Source organism: Acanthopagrus latus, chromosome 4, assembly GCF_904848185.1.
Source record: "Acanthopagrus latus isolate v.2019 chromosome 4, fAcaLat1.1, whole genome shotgun sequence".
Classification (NCBI taxonomy): Eukaryota; Metazoa; Chordata; class Actinopteri; order Spariformes; family Sparidae; genus Acanthopagrus; species Acanthopagrus latus.
In genome coordinates, this window is record NC_051042.1 from 9,140,589 (window position 1) to 9,164,350 (window position 23,762).

Below are 23,762 nucleotides of genomic sequence, written 5' to 3' on the forward strand. Positions count from 1 at the left end.
TCAATCCAGAACCCACGCTACAGTATTAGTGAAACAAAAACCCACTTACACCTTCATCCTTGGTCCTTAAATCCTGGTGCAGAAGACATAAATAAAAGTGAAAACTATAATAGATTTCGGCATCATTTAAATGGCAAATATCATAATCATTGATTAAATATTGTAAAAGAAGGTCTGCTCAAACCACATGGACCTGGTAAAGTTTCCAGTTGAACAGTATCACAAATAACTGTTCATGAAATGTATAACATTCATAGGAGGGGCTATTGCTCTAACCTGGCAAAAGGGCACCACGCCAACCCCCCCACTTCACATAACAATTAATATAATTCTGCATAAGTTCTACTGAGCACCTTTAAATTAAGGATACTATTGTCCACAGCATCCATATTTTCTCCTCATCACATTCTTGACATGGCCCTTTTATAGTAACTCTCTAACACACAGCTTGTCACCATCATAATGTAGGCTACCTATCTGATGTGTTGTGCGATGCTCTGCATGCTGTCCCTCACTCTCATTTCTGGAGCCTTGTAGTTGGGCCTCATGTTAAATAGAATGATTAGAATCTAAATTAAGTAACTTATACAGTATACTGTACTTTTTACTGATAAAAATGCATTGACAACTAGAGATGTATACCGAGGACCGGTACTTTTTGGTACCGGCTCGTAATTGTGTTGGTACCAGGGTACCATTAATATTCTGGACAAACGTTATCAGTACTTTTTTTTTTTCAACAACATTTTTTGATGATTTTTAATCTGTTTTTGACAAGGATGGTTTTTGAACGTCTACCCAGCTGTAATGACCACAAACTTAACAACAAACTCCGTGACTTGACGTCGGAGAAACGAAACCGGGTGCCGTTGCCATGGTGCTGCAGTATTTATCGTTAGCCTGATTACTAAATTTACTTGCTTTGTTATAGCAATCAAACACACTGCTCTCCTTTAGCTTCATAGTATGCACATGCTCCAAGTATTTGGTGATGTTGCTTACCACAGATTTCCACTGGATACCGTCTGCTGTGTTACAGCTCCGATCCATTTTAGCTCCGCCGTCTGCCGTCCGGTAACCCCCACCGGTTGCGTTTTGAGTCAGCCATGGCACAGTATGGTAGACAGCTGGAGTGCGAGGCTGAGGAGTTTCCGTGATAATCACATAATCACTCACGACTGCAGTTATAGGTCTGTGTTATGAAGAAAACAACAGGAAGTGTTCCCGACCGAAGGATTAGCAGAAGAGCTTGTGTTTGTTTCTTTTTTGAGATTTGTGTGCTGGTGTCAACACGAGTGTTTTATTTTGAAAAGTAACCGGATGTTAAACTGTTCATTTGGTGCAAGACTTCCTGCCTGCTCGGTGCTAAATTAAGTTGAATTGCTACGTCGTGCGTGCTCCGGCATCCACCAGATGTAGAAGTCCTGGTTATCTGTTCCGGAGTAGTTGTAATTGCATAGCTTCTGTTCTGTTGCAGCTTTATTATTACCTTGTCATAATAAAAAGAAGGTTGAATCTTTTAACATTTGATAGTCTTTATTTTTTTTACACAAAATGAGATGTTGTAGTATCGATAAGTATCGGAACCGATGAGGAGTATTAGTATCGGCATGGATAAAATCCTAAAGATATACATCCCTACTGACAACCATCCCATATTTCACTACAGCTATTTTACTTGATCACTCAGCTCTCAAATGCTCTCATGCAGGGCATGTGAGCTACTGTTCTTTACAAACTGAAAAGGGTTTCAATCGACAGGTTCTCTCCAGCAACAAAGTCGCTGCACATCAGTTTAGGCCACATCGGGCAGTGTATCCCAAGCGCAATTAGGTAGAAAACATCAGGAATTGCTCCCTCTTTTAAATTTGAGCGAGTGTGGAGCGATTTCACTGGAGCTGAATGAAATTTTAGGTGAGTGGAGAGCGGTCTTTGAGCGGAGCTGTCTGGTATAACTTTGAACAATGGAGTGAAGGAGCGAACACCCACGTAAGCGGGGAGCGGAAATTCTCGCCGCTCAGCTCCGCTCACGTGCCCTGCTCTCATGGACAGGTGCTTTCAGGGTTAGCCCCCTACAGAACATATTTATACACTCACAATACTATGCATAGCACATACCTCCTGTATAGTGCAGTGTTTGTAACTTACAGAAAATGCCTCTGATAAGATAGGCTGACTTCACATTGAATAAATTATGTAGGATGGTGTCTAATCATTATCAGAATGATTCACCCCCTGCAGCTGGCCTGCTAGCGGCTTTTATCCAGCTCTGCAATGATGCATTTCGTTTGGCAGCCTTCTTGAGGTCGTTCTCTTCCTTCTTCAACCATCTCTGTTGTGAAGGCATACTTAAGCACACAAAATTAACATTAGTGAGTCTATATATAAATATATATATAAAAAAAATATATAATATATATAAATGTATATATATTCATGTATATATAAAATATATGTTTAGTATGCCTACATTAACCAATTCACGTAACATATTGACTTTAAGTAATATATATATAATGCATGATTAAAAAGTAAAAAAAAACAAAAAACAGGGTCGGTGAAGCTACTTTTAAAGTATTGCTTTCCAAACTACCATTACTTTCTTACAGAAAGAAGTTAAACTATAGCAAAGCTACTCTAGGGATAAAACTAGTTTAGTTAACTAAAGCCAAAAATGTTCAAACTACTGACAAATTGGCAATGAGCATATCTTAGCATAAAATTATAGCAAAAGAAATTGCCAGTTCATTGCAATTAAACTATTAGTGCAATTTCTTTCATCACAGTTTATATATAAATAATAGAAAAATATCTAAAAATCAAATAATATTTGTTAATAAATAACAAATTAAAACAATTAAAGTCTAAATAAGGAGATAAATACAATAATAAAAAGGGGCCTGTTGTCTCTGCAAAATGCAACATTCATTTAAGTTAGTTGTTTAACTAGCCAACTCCCCAAAACTGGATATACTGTATCATATCACATCCAATGGAGCAGATTCATTGTTTTATTCTGTCATGTCCACTACTGTCTCCCGGTAGCTTCATGGTGTTTTGTGTTCCAAATGCAGACCTCAAGGCAGCGCTGCATGGACCCGACCCCATACACTAACACACACACACACACACACACACACACACACACACACACACACACACACACACACACATGTTTCTACCATAGTGAGGAGACTCGTTAAATTAATACATTCCCTAGCCCCTTACCCAAATCTTAACACCATCAGGTTCCTGATGTTAATAGCTTCCTTTGGTTCATGTTACTAGCATGTAGACTAACATTAATAAAAGGCAATGTTGCGTGATGTGAAGCAAATGTTAAGAACGTTATTTGAGACCAGGTAGATACTTTTTTGTATTTTTCACAGAGCCTTTGTGATCTCCATAACTAGTAAAACTCACCTGACTGACAAACTTTCATCTCTCATACACCTACAAACTGTAACGCACACCCAATATCATCGAACTGCAGCGCCGAAGAGCTGGCAGTTTTAGATGTACAGATGCGTGAGAGCCGTTTTAGATGTAGGCATGCGCGAGTTGAAACTTAAGCAATATTACCTGAGAGGGTGTGCTTCAACGTCATTTGAGCATGACAGTGATGCGGTCAGTGTATAATGGAACATAGTTATCACTCCAGCAAATAATCCAACCCTTAGTAACGACCTAGCAACAGAAAGGATTTTCTAGTCCCAGATGAGTGAACTCTGAGCTGATGTTACTGTTTTGTCGCAGTCTCGGAATTTCCCAAACTAATATAAAAAAACAAATAATAGCTGGGGTGTTTATTTGTTTCAGTCACCAGGTGGCAATTTGGGACAGCTGCTTAATTCCTTCCTCTCAAAAATCTGTGATGAAAATGTCGCAGCCTTCTCCAGCTTCTCAGTGAATTCTCTGGCATCCTGCTGGGCAATTCGTACGTCTTCTGCAAGTGAAGTTGTTGCAGTGGAGGAAACGATGCAGCCAACCAGAACTCGTGGCAAACTCCTGACCTCTGCTGTCACTCACGGTGGCGTACATTTGTTTCGCCATCGCCCTTATCATTTTGCGGGACACTCTCTCGTGGCATGCCCGTTTGCTGATCACCCATCCCCGCATGTTTATCTCAGGCTCCTCGCTAGCCTTCTTCCTCCCTCCACCAGGCAGCCTGACCCTGTTGCTGTCCTCCTCGGACAGCTCAGTTTTATTGTTTCGCCAATCTGACACTTTCTTGGGGTCGACTGAGAAACGTCTAGCGGCTGCTTCTCCCGAGTTTTCCTCTGCATATTTTATGGCAGAAAGTTTGAATTTCAAGCCATACTCCAGCTCTGACACAATACAATATTGCCACAGACTTGGCAGAGTAATATTTTGAGTAATCAGTCAGGTGTGCAGTCATGCTGATTTGAGCATGGTCTAAATGTCTTGTTGACCAATCAGATTGCTTGGTCAGGACTACTTGTTGTATAATGAACCTTTAAGACTGTGTACTGTGTTACCTAGACACGAGAGAGCAACGCAGCACACATGCCACGGACAGATGCCTATTTTTATATTTTTGTTCATGTATGATAAAATAGTAGCCATACAACTGGGCATAGTAAGTTAATGTGAGCATAGTAAGTTAATGTTTATGTTAGTACTATACGTCTAGCATTATGGAAACCCCAGTGCGAGTGTGGGGGTAAAAACTACCCAACCAAGAAACACCGACCCAAACCATTACACACTGCCTTGATGGAGTTCAGCAATATGTCCCATGGCTGGTGGTTAAGTGTTGCGCGAGTTTCCGCACATACGTATGTATAAAACGGTGGCAGTCACACATGCGTACATTGTAAACTGGCTTTATACCTCCAGATCCGGACGAAATTCGTCCATCTATACCAAACATTCGCTCCGCTACTGGCCTATGCTGAGCAACTGGCTGTGACCCTCCATTATCTGGCAGCAGGGATCAGACAACAAGCCCTGGCAGCCAGTTACAAGTTGGGAACTGCGACAGTGTCAAAAATAATCAGAGAGGTGTGTCAGGAAAAGTGTAGTGTGCAAAAGTATTCATCCCCCTTTACTCTGATACCCTTAAATAACATCCAGTGCAACCAGTTGCCTTCAGAAGTCACCTAATTAGTAAACGGAGTCCACCTGTGTGTAATCTAATCTCAGTGTAGGTACAGCTGTTCTGTGAAGGCCTCAAAGGTTTGCTAGAGAACTGTAGTGAACAAACAGCATCATGAAGCCCAAGGAACACACCAGACAGGTCAGGGATAAAGTTGTGGAGAAGTTTAAAGCATGGTTAGGATATGAAAAAAATGAGTATGGCACAACCTACCAAGACATGGCTGTCCACCTAAACTGACAGGCTGGGCAAGGACAGCATTGATCAGAGAAGCAGCCAAGAGGTACATGGTAACTCTAGAGGAGCTGCAGAGAGCCACAGCTCAGGTGGAATAATCTGTCCACAGGACAACTAATAGTCATGTACTCCACAAATTGTGCCTTTATGGAAGAGTGGCAAGAAGAGAGCCATTGCTGAAACAAAGCCATGCAGTTTGCCACAAGCCATGTGGGGGGCACAACAAACATGTGGAGGAAGGTGCTCTTTTTTTGGGGAGGTGGTTTTACATAGTATTGACTCAGGGGGGATGAATACTTTTGCACACCACACATTTCTGTTTTTATTTGTAATTTAAATGTATCCAACACTCCAAAATTATTATTATTATTATTATTATTATTATTATTATTATTATTATTATTATTATTATTATTATTATTATCATCAGGATTAGTGCATGTAAATTAGATTCCTCCAAACTTCAACAGTTGGTGGCGGTAATCGACCAAAATCTTATTTGCCAACCACCATAGAGGAAGAAGATGATGACGTAATCACGCACATTCGTAACACCAACTTGTTCCCTGCGCTACCAATAAAGGCATACAAGGTCGTCGGAGCAGCACCCAACTTCAAGCATGATGTCGCTTGCCGCCCGGTCAGGGGCATTTTCCCCTTACATGCAGGCCACTGCTTTTACGGTTGCCGGCCCCCTGAAGGCTCTATTACCTGGGGTTGTTTTAAAGGGAGAGAAGATTGTGTTGAACCCGAAAAAACAGTTCCTGTGCCGGGAATCGCTAAACGGTCAAAGCCCCATGAGAGGCCCTGCTGTGACTGTTAGCATCAATGGTAGGTCTTTCACTGACCGCTAGCTGTGTGAAGTTAGCTTTCTGTTGGCGTAACCAGTGCATTACAAATCCACGCTAAAGACCATATACTATCTGTGTAACGTTTTTGTCCCGTCACAATATCAACCAGTGTTAACCTGGACTATGAGGTAGTTAGCCTTGCTAGCATTAGCACCGGGTCTTCTAGAAGTGGCTAAAGAGCGGCCTATACTCGAGGGCAGATTTAAGTAGGGGGATAATGCTATGCAAGAAACGGTTAAAGTATTTAAAGAGAGCTGCTCGGTTGTGAAAAAAGGTTTCTCCCAGGTGCTCAGCGATAAGGTTACTTTATTCTGTGTCTAAGCTATGGCCGAGGATCGCTGCGTTGCCTGCAAGCCGTGACCGCGACAGACTAGGCGAAACATATTTAAAACCGAAACCTCGACTGTATTAAAACAGCTACCGTTAGCGTTTATCTGACGCTGAATTTAATAGCGGCATTTTACTACGAAACCACAGTGAAATCAGCGCACTTATCATTAGTGTGAATGCTGAAGGCACACTGTTGTTCTTCTGGAATTTATTAAACTTATTATTCTTCCTCAGTACGTTTTTTAGCACTGTTCTACAACTTTTGAGCTACAGAAATCATTCAGATATCAAAAAGCTTTATAAGGACATGATGATGATGATGATGGATCTTTTCTATCTTTTATACTTTTGGAAATATTAAGCTTTTTCTGTAAATTTTTTCCCATTTCCATGGGGATTTTTTCAAATTTCATTCTGCTACAACTTAAGCATACCTACAGTTATAGAATAGCCTCTTATATTTTCGGCCCGAACCTGCGGGTCCAGTCGGGTTTGTCGGCCGGGCCGACCCGTTGAGAACTCTAGCTTATTCAAGTGAATGAAGCATTCTACAGCATTAGCAAGAGCTGTATAATAGTAGTAGTAGTAGTAGTAGTAATAATAATAATAATAATAATAATAATAATAATAATAATAATGATGATGATGATGATGATGATGATGATGATGAGGATAATAATAATCTTGCATTATAAAACAAAAATACCAAATAATGCAAAACATCAGCAAAAACAGACGGCACTTCACTTCTCATATCTCATAAAACACATTTCCTCATAGTGCTGGGCGGTATTACCAAAAATGTATATTGCGGTATTTTTCAAAAAACGGTTTCATGGTATATGATAGTATTTTCTTTTTCATGCATAATCAGGTGTTCACAACATTTTCTACTGGTTGAGAGGGGAATTACTAGCCCCTTTTAAGATAGAAAAGGAGGCACATTTGCTGCAAGGTAAAGGCTGCACTTTACCACCCTGTCTATCTAAAATATTAAAAGAAGCATGCAGTGGAGTGCTCGTTTTAGCTGCCTCAAGCAACAGACAGCTAACAGGAAGCAGGTCGAATTTGTCTTCAAAATAAGAGCTTTACAATGCACCCCATTGGAGTTTAGAACTGGGTTTCTAGCGGGGGGCTTTTAATTAGAAAGTAGCAAGCGTTAGTAGCATGTGGCTACAACAACAAGCAGACAGTTACAGAGACCAAGGAGAGCTAGCATCTGTCAGCGGCTTTCCAGATGCCCATCTTGACATCTGCGGATGAAGTCATGAACTGCAATGTCTATGCATTTTATCATGCATTTTATGTTGAATTTACCTTGTCTCGGGTCGTCCACTCATGTTGTCAAATGGGTGTTTTTCATTTGAGGTGCTGCAGCATTGAAGTCTTGCTGTTATGGTATGCCAGCTCCATCTTGCTTTGTACACACACCACGATGTTGTCTTTAATTTTTAATGTAAAAAGTTCCCACACCTTCGACATCTTTTGTCTCTTCCTCTTATTACTTTCGCTTTGCTGCGTTTGCTTATTTTCGCTGTTTTCCGTCCTGGCGTCTTCCATTCTGTACAGCAAAACTGTCCACACACGTTACCAAAAGCCCGCTTCCGTCTTCTCCCGCTTCATAGGGAACGTATAGCCTGTGACACAAGCATGTTGTGTCACACTAAAAAGAATCCATGCAAAACGTGAGCTTTAAATTTTAATTAAACAAGGCTTCGAGGCAGAGGAAATTCCTCAATCATTTTTTGTAATCAAGTTACTCAAGGTACTGGAGGAATCGTTGTAGCCCTACTGCAGTGGACATTCAGCATTAAATTGGTCCCAGTTTATGGTGATTTTTCTTTCTTTTCTTTTTCTTAACAGGCCCTGCAGGGGTCCGATTTGCCCACACAGATGTCAGGGTACCAGACTTCTCGGACTACAGGCGCCCAGATGTCCTGGACCCCAACAAGTCATCTCAGGAGAGCAGCGAATCTAGAAGAATCTTTTCATACCTGATCACTGGTGCCACGACCGTGATGGGAGTTTATGCTGCCAAGACAGTGGTCACACAGTTTGTTTCTTCCATGAGTGCATCAGCTGACGTCCTGGCCCTGTCCAAGATTGAAATCAAGCTAGGGGACATCCCTGAAGGAAAGAACATGACCTTCAAGTGGAGAGGCAAGCCGCTGTTTGTCCGTCACCGTACAGAGAAGGAGATCGCTACAGAGGCTGAAGTGAACATATCCGAGCTGCGAGACCCTCAGCATGACAAGGACCGTGTCGTCAACCCCAGCTGGGTCATTGTCCTCGGGGTGTGCACACATCTGGGCTGTGTGCCTATTGCCAATGCTGGCGACTTCGGAGGTTACTACTGCCCCTGCCATGGCTCGCATTATGATGCCTCAGGCCGCATCAGGAAAGGCCCTGCACCCCTAAATCTCGAGGTTCCCTTCTACGAGTTTCCAGATGAAGACACTGTGGTTGTTGGATAATAACACTCCTAGACTGAGCTCTCATCGTACAACAGCATGACGGATATCTGTATGATAAAGGTGCACACAAGAAAGTCAGGAAAAGGTCAGGTGCAATGATGTCTTCATGTCTTACTGGTTCTGCCAGCAGACAAAAAACTGTAGACATTATTTACAACTAGTGTATGTGGAAATATATTGTTCATTGCATTAGTTCTCACCTACTGTTTTCCCGAACATGACGGAAGAAATACAGATTTTGATATTCCTCTCTGTGTGTTTATTTAATGTAATGCAATCACTTAACAATAAAATCTAGGACCTATTCTGTATCCTTTAAATTCAGCTTTAAATGCAAAACATTTAGAGTATAGTATCTGAGTTAAATGGTCGAACAATAGGAAGAGCCATCCTCTGTTCTTATACAAGTATAATTTGAACATGAAATAAAAACAGCTACACATCTTATTTACCTGAGACACATTATCTCACAAGAAAAGAATAAATGTTGTGTTATGCTCTCCCTAATAAAGGATTCCGTTTTGATTGTCAACCAGGATTCTTCCTAGCCTTTCTTTGCCTAATGCTTAATGGCATTGATAAAAGTGGTGAAATAGTGGCTATTGCCTCTGTGACTATCTTTTGACCGACAGCCAATATATTGCTGTTTTAGCACTGTAAATTAATAGCAAGACTATGGTGGCTAGGTCATCTGGGATTAACTTTGGTTTGTTTCCAGGCAGAAGCTAAGTGTGTCGTGTTGAAGAGATTTTGTATGGGGGGGGTCAGAGAGAATGTAGAAAGAATCGAGAAGATTTACAAGTTTGAACTTGCAGGCAACTACAGCTTGTCCAGTAAATGTTTGTTGTCCTCCATACCTCCATTGAAACGGACGTGCGCAAATAAAGTGTATTTATTGTATGCATTAATTGACTTGTGAAACAAAGTGTCTGAAACTGGTAAGATGAGCGTCATTCGTCTAAAAAAAAATGTGTGCTTAAAAAAAGTTACTATATAAAAACAGTGTTCATTTGTTAAGTATAATCAAATCAATGTCATGAGGAAATGTCATTTAGAGCTACAAGATATCTGAGTGAAATTGATTTATATTTACTGAATGTCTGGGTGTAACTGATTCCTATATACATATTTATCTAAAGGAAATTGTCACAATCTTGCAAAGTATTTGGAATCACAAGGGACAATAAATTATTTAAACATAATATTCACACTTCTATTTCTTAATAAATTTTAGTTGTAGTTTTCTTGTTTAAATGAATTTCAAAGGACTTCCATTCAAAACTATTGAATGTTGCCCTAATTGTTATGTCTTTATGGTGTCAGATTTTACTTAAATTGGTGTCGAAACATGTTAATCCAACATTTCCCAAAATGTCCCCCCAAACACCGTGGAAACACCGTCGGAGCTGCTGAGGTGGGTAGCTGATGTCTGACGCACCGCTCTTTCGGAGACTGAAAACTCCCAGCGCAGCCAGACTCACCCTGGCCGCTGCACTCTCCACATCCACCCCTGTGTCAGGGGACCATGATCAATATACTGACGACTACTCAAGTTTTGATGCAGGCTTTGACCAACATCATGTGAATCTTAAACTTCACAGAGTAAATCTCTTAGAGGAAATGATTTGTCAGTTCAAAGATGAGTGGGTGGAAATATGGGTCCCATCCCTGTCACCAAAATGGCGGGGGGAAGAGTGGAAAGCTGTGGGAAGAATATTTGTCAAGGGATTTCTTGATCAGGGATACTTTCTGTTGCGCCTTGCCCCAGGATTTACCACAGCACTAATATTTGGAGAGCATGCTGTCTCTACTGATTCACTGTTTGAATCTTTTATGCTGTGCCTGAGTCAGTGTGAGAGAGAGCTCATAACTGCTGCCTTAGAGGGAGACCTTGATGGTGATTGCCAGGATGAGTTATTAGTTATTAGTTCTGTTGGAACACCTGGGAGTGAAAGCTGTTCCATCACAAGCCAACCCAGAAGCAGTCCTCCTTTAAGTGGCACACAAACAAATAATACAGCAGCCAAAGTATGCTCTTGATAACATGTCAGCAGTTGCAGCACAACTCCTGAAGACCACCATAACCACAACAGCAAAAATACAGATCATGTATACAGACAAAAACAAAACTACTTGCAGGAAAGTCCTGAAGCTAAATGAAGCAAGACCAGAGACTCCAGCTGAGAGACAAGCCCTTGGAATTTTACAGCAGCATATACGAGGACTGGATGAAGTGGGTCTCAGAAGGTTGCTGATATTTGTGACTGGCTCTGATATCATCTGTGTCACAAAAATAGAAGTCATATTTACAGCTTTGGAGGGACTGCAACGTCAACCAGTTGCACACACCTGTGGATCAGTATTGGAGTTACCCCGTACATATAACTCCTACCCAGAGTTACGTGTGGAGATGGAGGATGTACTGATGAATAACTAGTACACTATGGATATTGTGTAGTGAGAAATGACATGTAATTAGTGTACACACCGGTCAGGGTCCATATTGACATTCTGAATGTAACCAAATTGCACTCTTCAATATTTTAAACCTCAGGCAGAAGAAGATTTGAAGAAATGTTTTGTGTCAGAAATGAAGTCCCAAAATGTTGAGTCAAATTGCACTTTTTTATACCAGTCTCTTCTAGAAGTTGTACAGTTCATAGCTATTTAACTGTGCATAAAAAGCCAACCTCAAGAGAATCTTTTTTTTTTTGTTGTTGCAGTTTGCCATGCCGTTCAAATTGTTAGAACACATTTTGATGTGAAGCTATTGCAGTAAGTAATGTGCCTGCCACAGACACAAATACTGTAAGTTAAAAACAAACTTGTGCTTATATCACATACCAGCAAATTTAATTTAACTCAGAGTTATTATGAGTTCTATTCAAATTAGAAGCAAGAGAAATGTTTTATGAAAGGGTTGTTCTGGGTGGGGCACATATTATGTTGGTAGGCTGCCCCAATAAACTTTTTGATAAATTTAAATTACTATGTTCATAGTAAAGGCAAGCCCTGTTGTGTGGTTGTTGTAAAATGAATTACGATGTCCTGACTTAATACTTAATACTTTTGTGTTAGGTGCCGGTTATCAATATGTATTCAGTTGATACAACACAAATTACAAAAAAGTTTTTATTTTTTAGAAACTTTATTGCATTCAACAAAATGTCACATTAGTGATATTAGTATTCACTCATCATTTGCTGTCTAATGTAATTGCTCAGCTTTTTTCAGTGACCAATAATCCTGAAGATGACTTCCAGAGTGTTTGAATTTTAACATTATATCCAAAAGATTTGGGCACTGTTGCTACCAGTTGGTTCCTTAATAAATCAGGTAAATGGCTGAATCAAAGTAATAATAGGGCCAAAATGATTTAGTTTTTTTTGACAAAGCCCACAGATACATTGTCAGCATAATCAAGGCTTTAAACACATACCTCTGACATTGCAAGGCAACAAATGTCAAAAACAGTCACATGAATGTGGACCTCTTGCCAGGCATTCCTCTCTACAAGCCTGTATCTGCTAATGGGATACTGCCTTGATGTAGACCAAACAGCTGGGGAAGGCTGTACATCAGTTGTGGTTGTCCACCTGGGGAAACTGCGTTCCTACTGGGGTGAAGTCTGTGTCAATTCCACAGGTGGGCAATGTCCGGCAGCTCTCTCTAAAAGAAGAAAAGCTTTTATATGTATTTTGGGGAATTTTGCTTGCCTCCTGATCCACTAACAGTGAGGTTTTACAACCACCTCATTGTTGAGTGAGCTGGTTGTATCGAGAAGCCTGTGGTTTAACGGGCAGATCAGGATACTGTGATGTAACAGTATCCACATTGGATTGGCACATCGGCATCACCATGGTGACAAAGAACATATCATCACCGCCACTGAAAACACTGAAACATCCTGTTCTGAATAGGACTCATAGAGAGGGTTTTTAAGGCAGGCTAAAATACAGGTTCAGGTGGTGTTCCAACAAGAGACTTCACAGACATGTCCCAGGGGCATATAAGACTTATTTAAACTCCTCGAAAAAAATAATAATAATATGTTTAAGTGATACTGCAGTCATTCACCTCCCCAAACAAGCCGTGAAGGGATTCTAATAAATGTGATAAGGGACAATATAGTCTTTCTGCGTAATATTAATTCTAAATCTCAGCTGAAGCTCTTATGAGGTTCGAACAGAGAAATAATTAAGCTGTTGTGAATGTGAGTCTTTTTGCAACAACATTTCTTAAGCCGCTCAAGATGAAAATACTTTGGGATTCATGTTCACATCAGAATTGTGAATACGAACAGCATGGAGAGGAGAAATGATCACGGCTGCAGTAAACTACTAGCACAACTGGGCATATGAACAGAATTGTTATAATTAGTTATTGACAGAATAAAAAAACAGCCTCGTCCAGTGAAGTAAACAATTAGACCTAATTCATTACTCATTTAAAGTGTTATCTTAATTCAACCAAAAGGGGAGGAAGACTTACCTCAATTATTTCCAAGCATGTGAACTGTATGTGTCACGACTTTGGATTCCTGTTTGTGCTGTGTTCTTGTATCTGGTTTTTGGTTTCTTGTATTTGATTTATGTCTTTGTATCATGTCCTGTGTCTCATGTTTTGTTTTTCCATGCCCTCATTTGTCCTATAAGTTTCCCTTTGTATTTCCCTTGTTGAATTTCCATGCCCTCTTGTGTCTCTTGTCCTTTAATTATCTCCTATGTTCTCCCCTCTGGCTCCCTCTGTCTGTTGTATTGTTCCCTTCATGTTTTCTCATGTGCTCCTCCCCCTCGTTACCTCATCTGTTCCTCATCTTTTCATTAGTGTCTGTGTATTTAGTCTGTGTGTTTCCTTCACTCCTTGTCCGGTCATTGTCTTGGTTTGTCTTTGGTTGCCCATGCTCCTGTTCATGCTCCTGTTCCCTGTTTGGTATGTTTTGGATTTTTTTTGCATTTTTTTAATTTGAACTTTGACTTTGATTTGAACTTTGTATTTAGCTTTGCTACTTTGTCTCATCCTTGGTTGCTACTTTGCCTTTCGTCCCCTATGTCTGCTTTTGGTTTTTGTAATCAGCTTTTAAGTAAAGCTCGCCCTTTGTTTCCCCATATCCTGGCCTCTTGTGTGTAACTGCATTTGGGTCCACCTTCCATTTTTCCATAGTCTTCCCTTTTTTACCCCAACCAGACAGTATGAGATTTTTGTCAATGAAGTCCCCTGAGAATTGGTCCTTTTTTAAATCTTGAAAAAAACCGATCCAGTATTGAGCATTGTGTTTCACTGTTCAATCCTTTGGTTATGATTACTTGACCCCGTAATATAGCATCTCTCACTGAACGCCACATGACCATACGTGAAAATCCATCAATGGCATCGTAATTAATACATATTCCAGATCAGGATCAGGATCTCGTAATTATGAGAAAAAGAATGACATTTTCATATCAGTAGTGCATCGGAATTAAATTGACATAATTGAGATTACATTGACGTAATTAAGTATGTTGGCAGATTCACTGGTGGTTCTGGGGCCAAGGTGTTGCCACTGTTTAATCAGAGGGGCACACTAAGAAACTTAACACAGCTTGATACTATTGATTACTTTACTCAATAAACGTATTATTTATCGAAATGCAGTGTTTGTGTGTATCGCTCTAATTACTCCGTGTAGAATGCTGACTCACATTAGTTCCGCATAAAATCATAATAATTTGATCAATTTATTTCATTTTAATTTTTTTTATTCAGTCAGCTCAGGTGGGGCCACAGCAGGGGCTAGGGACAGTTTTACAGGGGCACTGGCCCCTGTAGGTCCCCGTGTAGAACCGCCACTGGGCAGATTGTCCCCTTCTAGCTTAGAAGATTTAGAGAATATTAACAGATAAAAGTTTAGGCTAGCATGCTGGATAACGATAGCAATACATGCAACAGGCTGATAAATGTAATTTCTGTTCTCTAAATACAACTGAATCCAGCGCTGTCAATTTATACTAGTGGCGAGGTTCAGTGGTGGTTCTACATGGGGTCCTACTGTTCCTGGCCCCTTTTGTTTTGGCCTACTTGTTTTAAGGATAGGCCTGGAGACCAGCAGCAGTCAGATTTTTGATTTCATTCAGTTAAATCTACAATTAGGATTTTCTTTTCTTGATTAGATTAGAGGGGAAGAGCTGGGTGTGTCGGCCCACTGCGGGCTGGCCCAGCGTTCTCCCCTTCTATTTATTTTCTGCTTGTGTGACAGGTCGTCTCCCTCCCTGCCGCTATATGGCACTGTACCAATTTATTGGGCATCCTGATTAAGGGGTGGCACAATGCGCCCTTACATATAGAGGTGCAGACACACCTGTCTCATCCTTTTCCTCCGCTTCTCTCCGGTGGCTGTTGCTTGTCCAACGCAGTGGTTCGGCATGGCCGTTGCAGATGTACAATCCTCTTCATTTAGCGCAATCAGCTTTGCGGGGACGCATCGCTCCGCCAGAAGCCCGTCCTGGATGCGCTTGCCTGTCCCTTTCACTAGGTGATTGACCCGCGCTGTGAGCTGTTGCGGGCTTTTGTCACGAAAGTGTCCGCAAGCAGCAAGTTTGGTTGCTGAGGAACAGGGGAAGTTGTGTGAGGGATGCCGGCGGTGATACAGACAGTGACAGAGATGTGGTGTAGTGTGTTTAAAGTGTAGTGTAGTCGTCGTTTGGTGTTGTGAGTCAAAACAAGGAGGAGACTGCTGAATGTGGAACAGGCAGGAATGAGCTGAAGAGCCCTGAGCCTGAGGCATTGCCTGCATTTAAATGTAAATAGTTACATATAACTTTGTAAATTTCAAAAACTTATGCACAAATTTGGCAAACAACAACTTATATTTGCATTATTACTAATGTAATTGGTTCATTAAACTTATTTGTGTTTTTTTCTTACTCTGATTCTATGTTATTTTGTGATTTTAGGTCGATAGTGTCAATATAGTAAATCAAGTCAAACTGAAAAAATAAAAAGTATGAAGCTGAAAAGTATGACACCAAACAAGGCAAGGTAAATAGTTTTTAAGGTGAAATATAATGGTATAATCAAAAGTAGTCAAAAACAGCCAATTATATCTCTGACATCCCACCTTCAAACACAACTTAATTTGGCCATCCATGAAAAAGCTACTTAACCTCCCACTTTTCTATAGGAATACATGCTTCCTATGGGCAATGCACTAGTTCATTAAAAGTAGCTTAGGATTTCCTGGGGGTGAAATAACCCAAGATGGCATTGTTGCAACACTGTAACTCCTGTTTCACCACACCACACTCGGTTCTCCAGCCTTTTTCCTTTGATGTGTAGCTTTGCTCTATTTGGTTGTAAAAACTAAAAATTTAGCTTGACAACCTGTTATCCAAGTGTCCTCTGAAATGTGTTGCGACCTCTCCATGAACAGTTCATAACATAACATTAACATATTTGTGGTTTTTAACAGTAAAAAATCTTTTTTACTTTTTCCTACTCAGATTTTATGTTTTTATGTTTTGTTTTTTTTTGTGATTTTTGGTCCATTGTGTTAGCACAGTATGATAAAGGGATATTCCGGTGTAAGTTTAATCCATGTTCTAACACACCCTGACGCTGAGTACGATCCCCCCTCGAGAGATAAAGTTTGGGAACCGCTATCTTACATAGTTTTAGCATCCTCAGAAACGACCGCACAACAACAATACACTGCAGTAAATGGGTCCAGGTGTAAATCACCATCAAAAAGCCACACGCAATTCTCAGAACAGCACCAAACTTCAGCAACATTAGAAACAGGGTCCCAGCACATAATTCGAGGCATCAAACATTTGATATCGTTGCCGAGAAGCCTGCTTGTTGTGGGGAAGCCCTGTGAGTCGATTACCGAGTGCAGTAGAGTTCCGCAGCTCAATGATGATCATTACTGCGGGACTCTTATACCAGAATATCCCTTTAAAATGAAAAAAAATAACTGTACAGTCACACATGTGAGGTTGAAAATAATGTTACCAAACAAGGTAAGGTAAATAGTTTTTAAGGTGAAATATAATGGCAAAATGAAAAATAGTCAAAAACGTCCAATTATATCTTGGACACCAGAGGGTTAAACATGTACCATGCAGAATAAACTGGACAAGCGACAGATGGCACCCAAGAAACAATTCTTTCAAATCATTACAGACCTGGGTGCCCATTAACTCAGTCGGTAGAGTGGGTGTCCCATGTGTGGAGGCTGTGTCCTCGCTGCAGGAGCTCGGGGTTCGGAGCCGACCTAAGGCCAGCTGCAAGTCACTGTCCCATCCTGTTCCCTGTCATCTGTGAGCCATCTTATCAATAAAGCCATATTTAATTTGAACTGAAGAATCACAACACACAGGGAATGTCAAGCACATTAACACGACAAATATAAACAAGCAATAGGCCTCGCTGAGTGCATAAAGGGACCTATATCTTCCCAATGACTGAAATATCACATGAATTGCACAGTACCCGACGATAATGCACATGCCAACAATAAAGAAATTCCAAAAAGAAAAACAAAACAAACAAAAAAAAATAACAAAAAAGCCTGCTTCTCTAACTACACAGTGACAGTCACTTGCACTTGTGATGTGATGACCAATAAATCATAATAATCCCTACACAAAGCCTGCACTAGATGTGCACATGCTGTTGATTGGAGGCTAGATTATGGGGTGCTTTTACAGTGTGCCTATATGGTAACCGATCTTCTCCTCCACCACTGTATTATGTATTCCCACCACTGTATTCCCTGTTCTGTCTCCCCTGCAGCTCAGCAGGTGTCTGCTGCAGCAGGTGGGTACCAACTGTTTTATTCTGTAGACTGACCACTTTGTACTACACAGTTTTCATTTTTGTAAAGTTTATTTTTAAATTACAATCTCACTCATAAATTGCTCCCATCTTGCCTAGGCAATCCCGGACACTATAGCCTTAATTTTGAGCTGACCTACCTTTCTTTTATGGTGAAAGTTCTTCTCATCAATGACAACAAACTCCCTTTCATCGCCTAGGTGGGGGAGGAGGAGGAAGAGGAGGAGGAGGAGGAGCATACAAGCCAACAATCAAGCATGGAATCCTTTGCTCTGCGAAGATGCAAGAGAAAGCGTTAGAAGCCTCAGTATGTATCAGTAAAGATAAAATTATTTGGTGATGTAAAAGTCTGTTACATATTCAAAACGGTACCACGAAATTACAGTAACAAGCAAGTACAAGCAAGCCAGGTTAACTTCATGTCTAGCTTTCTGCAATGATTATTCTACTGGTAAAGGCTAACGTTAGCTATGAAAGTTTATTGTCATTATTTCTCTTTTATAATGGAGAATGTCACTTAAGGGATGAACACATTATTTAGGTTTAGTTTATTTGATCATTATCGTGTTCCCAAATGTTAGCTTAGAGATTTACGTAGAAAACACAGCAGACTAAGGGATGTTACTTACTAAAGATATACTAATGTCAGGTTACAGTTCTGGAAAACTTTTTCAAAAAAATGTACTCTTGAAAGGGCTTATACAACTACAAATGCAGTAATTAATTAGGTTACCACATCAATGGGTTAACTAACTATTTAACTAACTATTTATTTATTTGAACAGAACATGTATAATTATGAATATTATAATATTAAATGACCTGAATTAGGGGCAAAAAACAGGATTGGGACATCCCTAATTTTGAGTGTTAGCAGCCTTAGGTGGTTTTCTCAATATTTACATTTACTGTAGGTACAAAGCTTTTGTAAAAATAAATTCCTGACAGGGTCCTTTTCAGTATTATATAGGTTAGGATGAAGCAATGATGTAACCATGCAACAATGTATTGTATGATTTCTCTAAGTCTCTCTGTGCACTAGCCTCCACAAAATCAGCAAATTAAATCTGCAAAGGCTGAAAAAGGTATGTCTGCTTAATCACGTCATTAGTGCTGTGTATATTGCAACGTTAATTTCACTTTTTATTCCAGCACTCATTGTAATCATCGAAATATAATGTTGACTTTTCTCTGCATTGTATGTTGTGTTCTAAGATGAGCACTTACTACTTAATATAGTTTTTATAAATTCAAATGAATCCCCAACATATAATATTGTCTGATGAGAAGAGGTGGTTATATGTGACGTAGTAGTTATTCTTATATCTCCTGATCCAAAATTAGGCGTTGGCCTGGCTTCGTCTTGCATAAACATGCAGTCTGATGCGAGGTTGTCCGACGCTGCAGACAAAACACTAGACTAGGTAACGGCCCAATTCTATTGACCCGGCATTCAGGGAGATGTACACCACTGATTTGCGTCTTGCCCAGAATGCCAGCTGATTAACCAGCTGGCCATCCCAAGAGTGCCTTTGTGCCTGAAGCAGTGCCCCTGCGCACTATCTATGCAAAAACTGTGGCACAGGTGCTTTTTCAGGTCATCTCCCAAGTTGGGATCTCGAAAGAAATCCTAACTGACCAGAGCAACTTGTTTATGTCACATACACTACAAGAACTTTATGGGTTATTGGGCATCACGTCAATTCGGACTAGTGTGTATCACCCGCAGACTGACAGCGTTGTTTAGAGTCTGAATAAAACTTTGAAGTCAGTGATCCATAAGTTTGTGCACAAGGCAATTGGGATAGGTGGCTAGATCATTTGTTGTTTGCAGTGTGGGAATTATCCCAGGCGTCCATGAGATTTTCTCCCTTTGAATTGCTATTTGGCAGGACACCGCAAGGGGCTCTGGACCTGGTCAAAGAAAGCTGGGAGGCAGGGCCAAGCCTGGGTAAAAATTAAGTTCAGTATGTCCTGGACCTCAGAGCAAAACTCTACACACTAAGGCAGCTATCATGGGAGAATTTGCTTAAGGCCCAGGGGTCCGTTTCACAAAGCAGGTTCAACAAACTCTGAGTCTAACACTAAACTCTGAGTCGATCTACTCTGAAATAGGAAAATCTGAGTTTTCGGTTCCAGAACAGCTGATTTGAGTTAGTTTGATCAACAAGTAGTTTCACCTGGATGTAAGCGCGTATCCACAAGTATAAAAAGACAGCATCAATGGAGCTCCGATTTGACAAGTCACTATGGCAACGGGGAAGAGGAGGGCTAAGTTTTTCACCCCACTGGAATTGGAAATATCAATGCGCTCATACGGTGAGTTTTAGCACGTATTTAGAAGTAAGTGTAACACCGCTGCAGCAGCAAAAGAGAGGAAGATGGCGTAGAAGAACATTGCTGCTTGGGTCATTGCGTACATTTAAATGTAGTCCTCTGCAATCACAATAATATCACAGGGGGAAACTGCTTGAGTGGTAGCCTATTAATTTATTTCATTTAGGTGCAATCCCGTGGGGGAGAAGCGCACTTGGCAGCAGCTTATGATGAAACATAAAAACATTGTTCAAACAGGTAAGACCTCGGCATAATCTCATGGGGGTACCTCATTTTGATCATATTTTAAATTGTAAAGTAAATATTAAGTGGCTGTTTGACTGTACAGTTGTTTTATCCCCAAGATAATACTTATTAGAACACATAAATGTCTTCTAATCATGTTCTGTTAAATAACTAAGCCTATTTAAACTAACTCAGACTTCTACTCAGCCAACAGAAAGAAGGCAGATGCCTATGAAACGGGTGGTAGCCCAGCACCACCACCCCTAACGGAGGCAGAGGAGCTGGCCCTAAGCCAGAATTTAGGATGGCCAGTGGCTAAAGGAATACCTGAAGGGAGCTCATCCTCTGAGAGACCTTGTAACTGTACAAGTCTTTAGTCAAATGGTAGTTTAAATATACTGAAACGTATCACTCATCTAGGATTAAGAGTATGAGGAAACTGTATCTGCTGCCTTTACAGAGGGGGATCCAGAAAGGCCTATAGAGGTAACATATTGATATGTTACTGGTAGTTCTCTTCCCATTTACATTTCTTACATTCTGGTGGAATATAGAGTGACATTTAGCCTACACTGCAGTACTGACGCATTCTCATCCTTTTTTAACAGGGCATGGCTGGGCAGCAGCAGGATGGTCCCTCAACTTCCACTGCACAGATTGACACAATGAGATTCATTCTGTGGAATTCATGTGCAACTGTATAATGTCCTCCTTGTATGTATTCCCAGTTACCAGTCAAAGACATTTACAAAATTCACCTGCTGAAATTTTTTTTTAAAAAAACTGACAAAGAAATGCAGTACTTGGACAGCCGGATTAGGCGGGCAGACCTAGAAATTGAAATACTGGAGCACAAGTTAGAGGTAGGAGCATGGTCACAGAATTATGTTAATTATGTTAACTATTGGAACATTAACTAAACTAGCTCTTGTATTTGCAGGAAATAAAGAAGACCAAATGAAATGTGTATTATGTCTTTATTTGAATGCTGTGGTGGTGGTGGTGGTGGTGGTGGTGGTGGTGGTGGTGGTGGTGGTGACTCAATCACTAAAGTGATGATGGCATGTGGTGTCTCTGACTGCTCTGCATACAGTTGCCTTGCTCAAGTGCTCTGCATCGCCTACGTTGCATAAAAAGCTCCCATTTGCAAAAAACATGCAACGCAACACACAATATCTTCTGGGATGTGAGAGCATGACTTCGGCTGGTAATGTTGGAAATGTAAGGACGGATTAGGTTATGTATGTAAATGGTGGACTGTGACGTGAAACAGTACTGCTCAAAAAGGTAATTGTCTGGAAATGCAAGAACATCTATGTGCAGTCTGATAATCATCTCCCAATGAATATAATTCTCTGCGCAGTAATGCTGCACCTTCATCCACGGGATCATTATCAAAAGGACATGCCATGGTAGTGAAAATAGTTGCAACCTAATATAACTTCTAATGTAGGCCTACTGACTGATTTTTGCAATGATTTTCTCAAAAAACAGACGGCAGAATACTACGCCAAAACTCGCCTGCTGGCTGAATGAATGAGGAAATCAAATACCATGTGTGGCTGAAAGAGGGCGGAAACAGAGAGAAACTCAAGGTTTGTTGAGGAAAAACCCGGTCTCAACCAGGTTAGGTTCATAGAGTATGTTACCATGGTAACTGACCGAGAGCTTAAGTTACCTTTCTCTGTGAAACAGGCTAGAGTTACCCCTCTTTCTCTGGTTTGAGTTACCTCACTTTGTGAAATGGAAAACATAGAGTTTCCCTCATTTCAGGGTTAACAGACTCAGAGTTTTCACTAAACCTGCTTTGTGAAATGGACCCCAGGAGCAGCAACAGCGCCCGTACAACAGAGGAACTACATCAAGACAATTTGCACCGGGAGATAAAATGTTTGTATTACTCCTGTCATCTGGCTCCAAATTACTCACCAAGTGGCAAGGACCCTTCTTGCTCACACGGCGAGTTGGCAACGTTGACAATGATGTTGTGCAATCTGATAGGAGAACGCACAACATCATTGTCCTCCTCAAAGGATGGAGAGAGGCGGAGCCTGTTTCCCTGGTGACAATGGTGACAGAGGGATATGAGCTGGAGCCTGAGGTGCCAAAGTCTTCCAATTCCACCTTACTCCTCTGTGATGACCATCTCACACTGTCTCATGGAGCAGATGTTACCAGGTTGCAGCAGTGTTACGCTGATGTGTTCTCCCCCCTGCCAGGACACACAGACCTCATATGCCACCATATCGAGGCATGTTCATTGCCCTATTGTTTACCAGAACACAAGAGAAAAGTGGTTCAGGAGGAATTGGCAGCCATGCAGAAGATGGGGGTGATACAAGAGTCGAACAGTGCCTGGTGTAGCCCCATAGTTCTGGTGGTCAAGAAGAATGGGACTGTCCGGTTCTGTGTGGACTATCGCAATTGAATGATGTTTTAAAATGTGATGCCTACCTGAGTCCCCAGGTCGACGAGCTCCTGGACCGGTTTGGCACGACTAATTTTTTTATGACACTGGATTTGACCATTCCCTTGTCCCTTGGCCTCTCCAACCCATATGGTTTGCGCCATATGGGTTGAGTGATTGGAGATGAGTGATTGGCAAAGCTGGCACCTGTTTACCAATCATGGTCTCCCTTTAAATCCAGACCTGTGGTAGACCTCAGATGGGCGGTGCAGACGGAGATGCATGAGACCCACGAGACGCGTTTCAGGTGTACAGACACTTAAAAGTTAAAGAAAAGTAACGTTGATAAATATCCTACTTTGGGACATTCTTCTCAGACATCAGTGCCTTAAGTTTTTGTACGTAAAGCAAATATAAAGATGCATCTGCAGTACATTTTGTGTAAATTTAGTGACCTTAGTATCATTTTTGCCAACCCACTCCATTAATTCTTAATCCTAATATTTAATTTCATGCCAACATAAATTATCCACTGATGTTGACCACAAGGCAATAACATTTGTTTTTGTGCGATATATATTTTGAGAGGATGCACATGAGGAAACGTTGTGTGCATTATTCTTGCCAAACAACACCACGGCCACATGACTATTCAAAGCTGTGAATGATTACATCTCAGGAAAACTAGATTGGTCCTTTTGTGCCGGTATCTGTATCTATGGAGCTGCTGCCGTGACTGGGTAGCTTTCTCACTGAAAGACGTGCCCATTGATTTATCTATACTTTTTCAATGAAATGTTTTCAAAAGACAAGTGAGGACCTTTGAGTTCATAGGATTCTTTTAAAGTGGATATTTTACAGTGTATAGATGCATTCACAATTAATGAATATAAAGTAATAACATTCCCATAACTTCAGTAGTACAATAAGTCAAACGGTCCAATAGAGGGAGCTGGAATAGTGAC

General features: G+C 40.8%; 1 protein-coding gene and 2 long non-coding RNA genes across 3 annotated transcripts; 2 read left to right on the forward strand and 1 right to left on the reverse strand.

Moving 5' to 3' along the window:
• Positions 1 to 5,901: 5,901 nt before the first annotated feature.
• LOC119017667 (cytochrome b-c1 complex subunit Rieske, mitochondrial) lies at positions 5,902 to 9,543 on the forward strand. The gene is made up of 2 exons (XM_037094530.1): positions 5,902 to 6,187; positions 8,401 to 9,543. The coding sequence occupies exons 1-2, from the start codon at positions 5,977 to 5,979 to the stop codon at positions 9,009 to 9,011; spliced, it is 822 nt and encodes a 273-aa protein (XP_036950425.1). The 5' UTR covers positions 5,902 to 5,976; the 3' UTR covers positions 9,012 to 9,543.
• Positions 9,544 to 12,277: 2,734 nt separating this feature from the next.
• LOC119017676 lies at positions 12,278 to 22,411 on the reverse strand. Its single transcript, XR_005074515.1, has 3 exons — positions 22,320 to 22,411; positions 17,969 to 18,100; positions 12,278 to 12,680 (listed from the first exon to the last, which is right to left on the reverse strand). It is a non-coding gene; the product is annotated as an uncharacterized LOC119017676 (long non-coding RNA).
• LOC119017675 lies at positions 20,327 to 21,235 on the forward strand. Its single transcript, XR_005074514.1, has 3 exons — positions 20,327 to 20,402; positions 20,598 to 20,876; positions 20,999 to 21,235. It is a non-coding gene; the product is annotated as an uncharacterized LOC119017675 (long non-coding RNA).
• Positions 22,412 to 23,762: the final 1,351 nt, after the last annotated feature.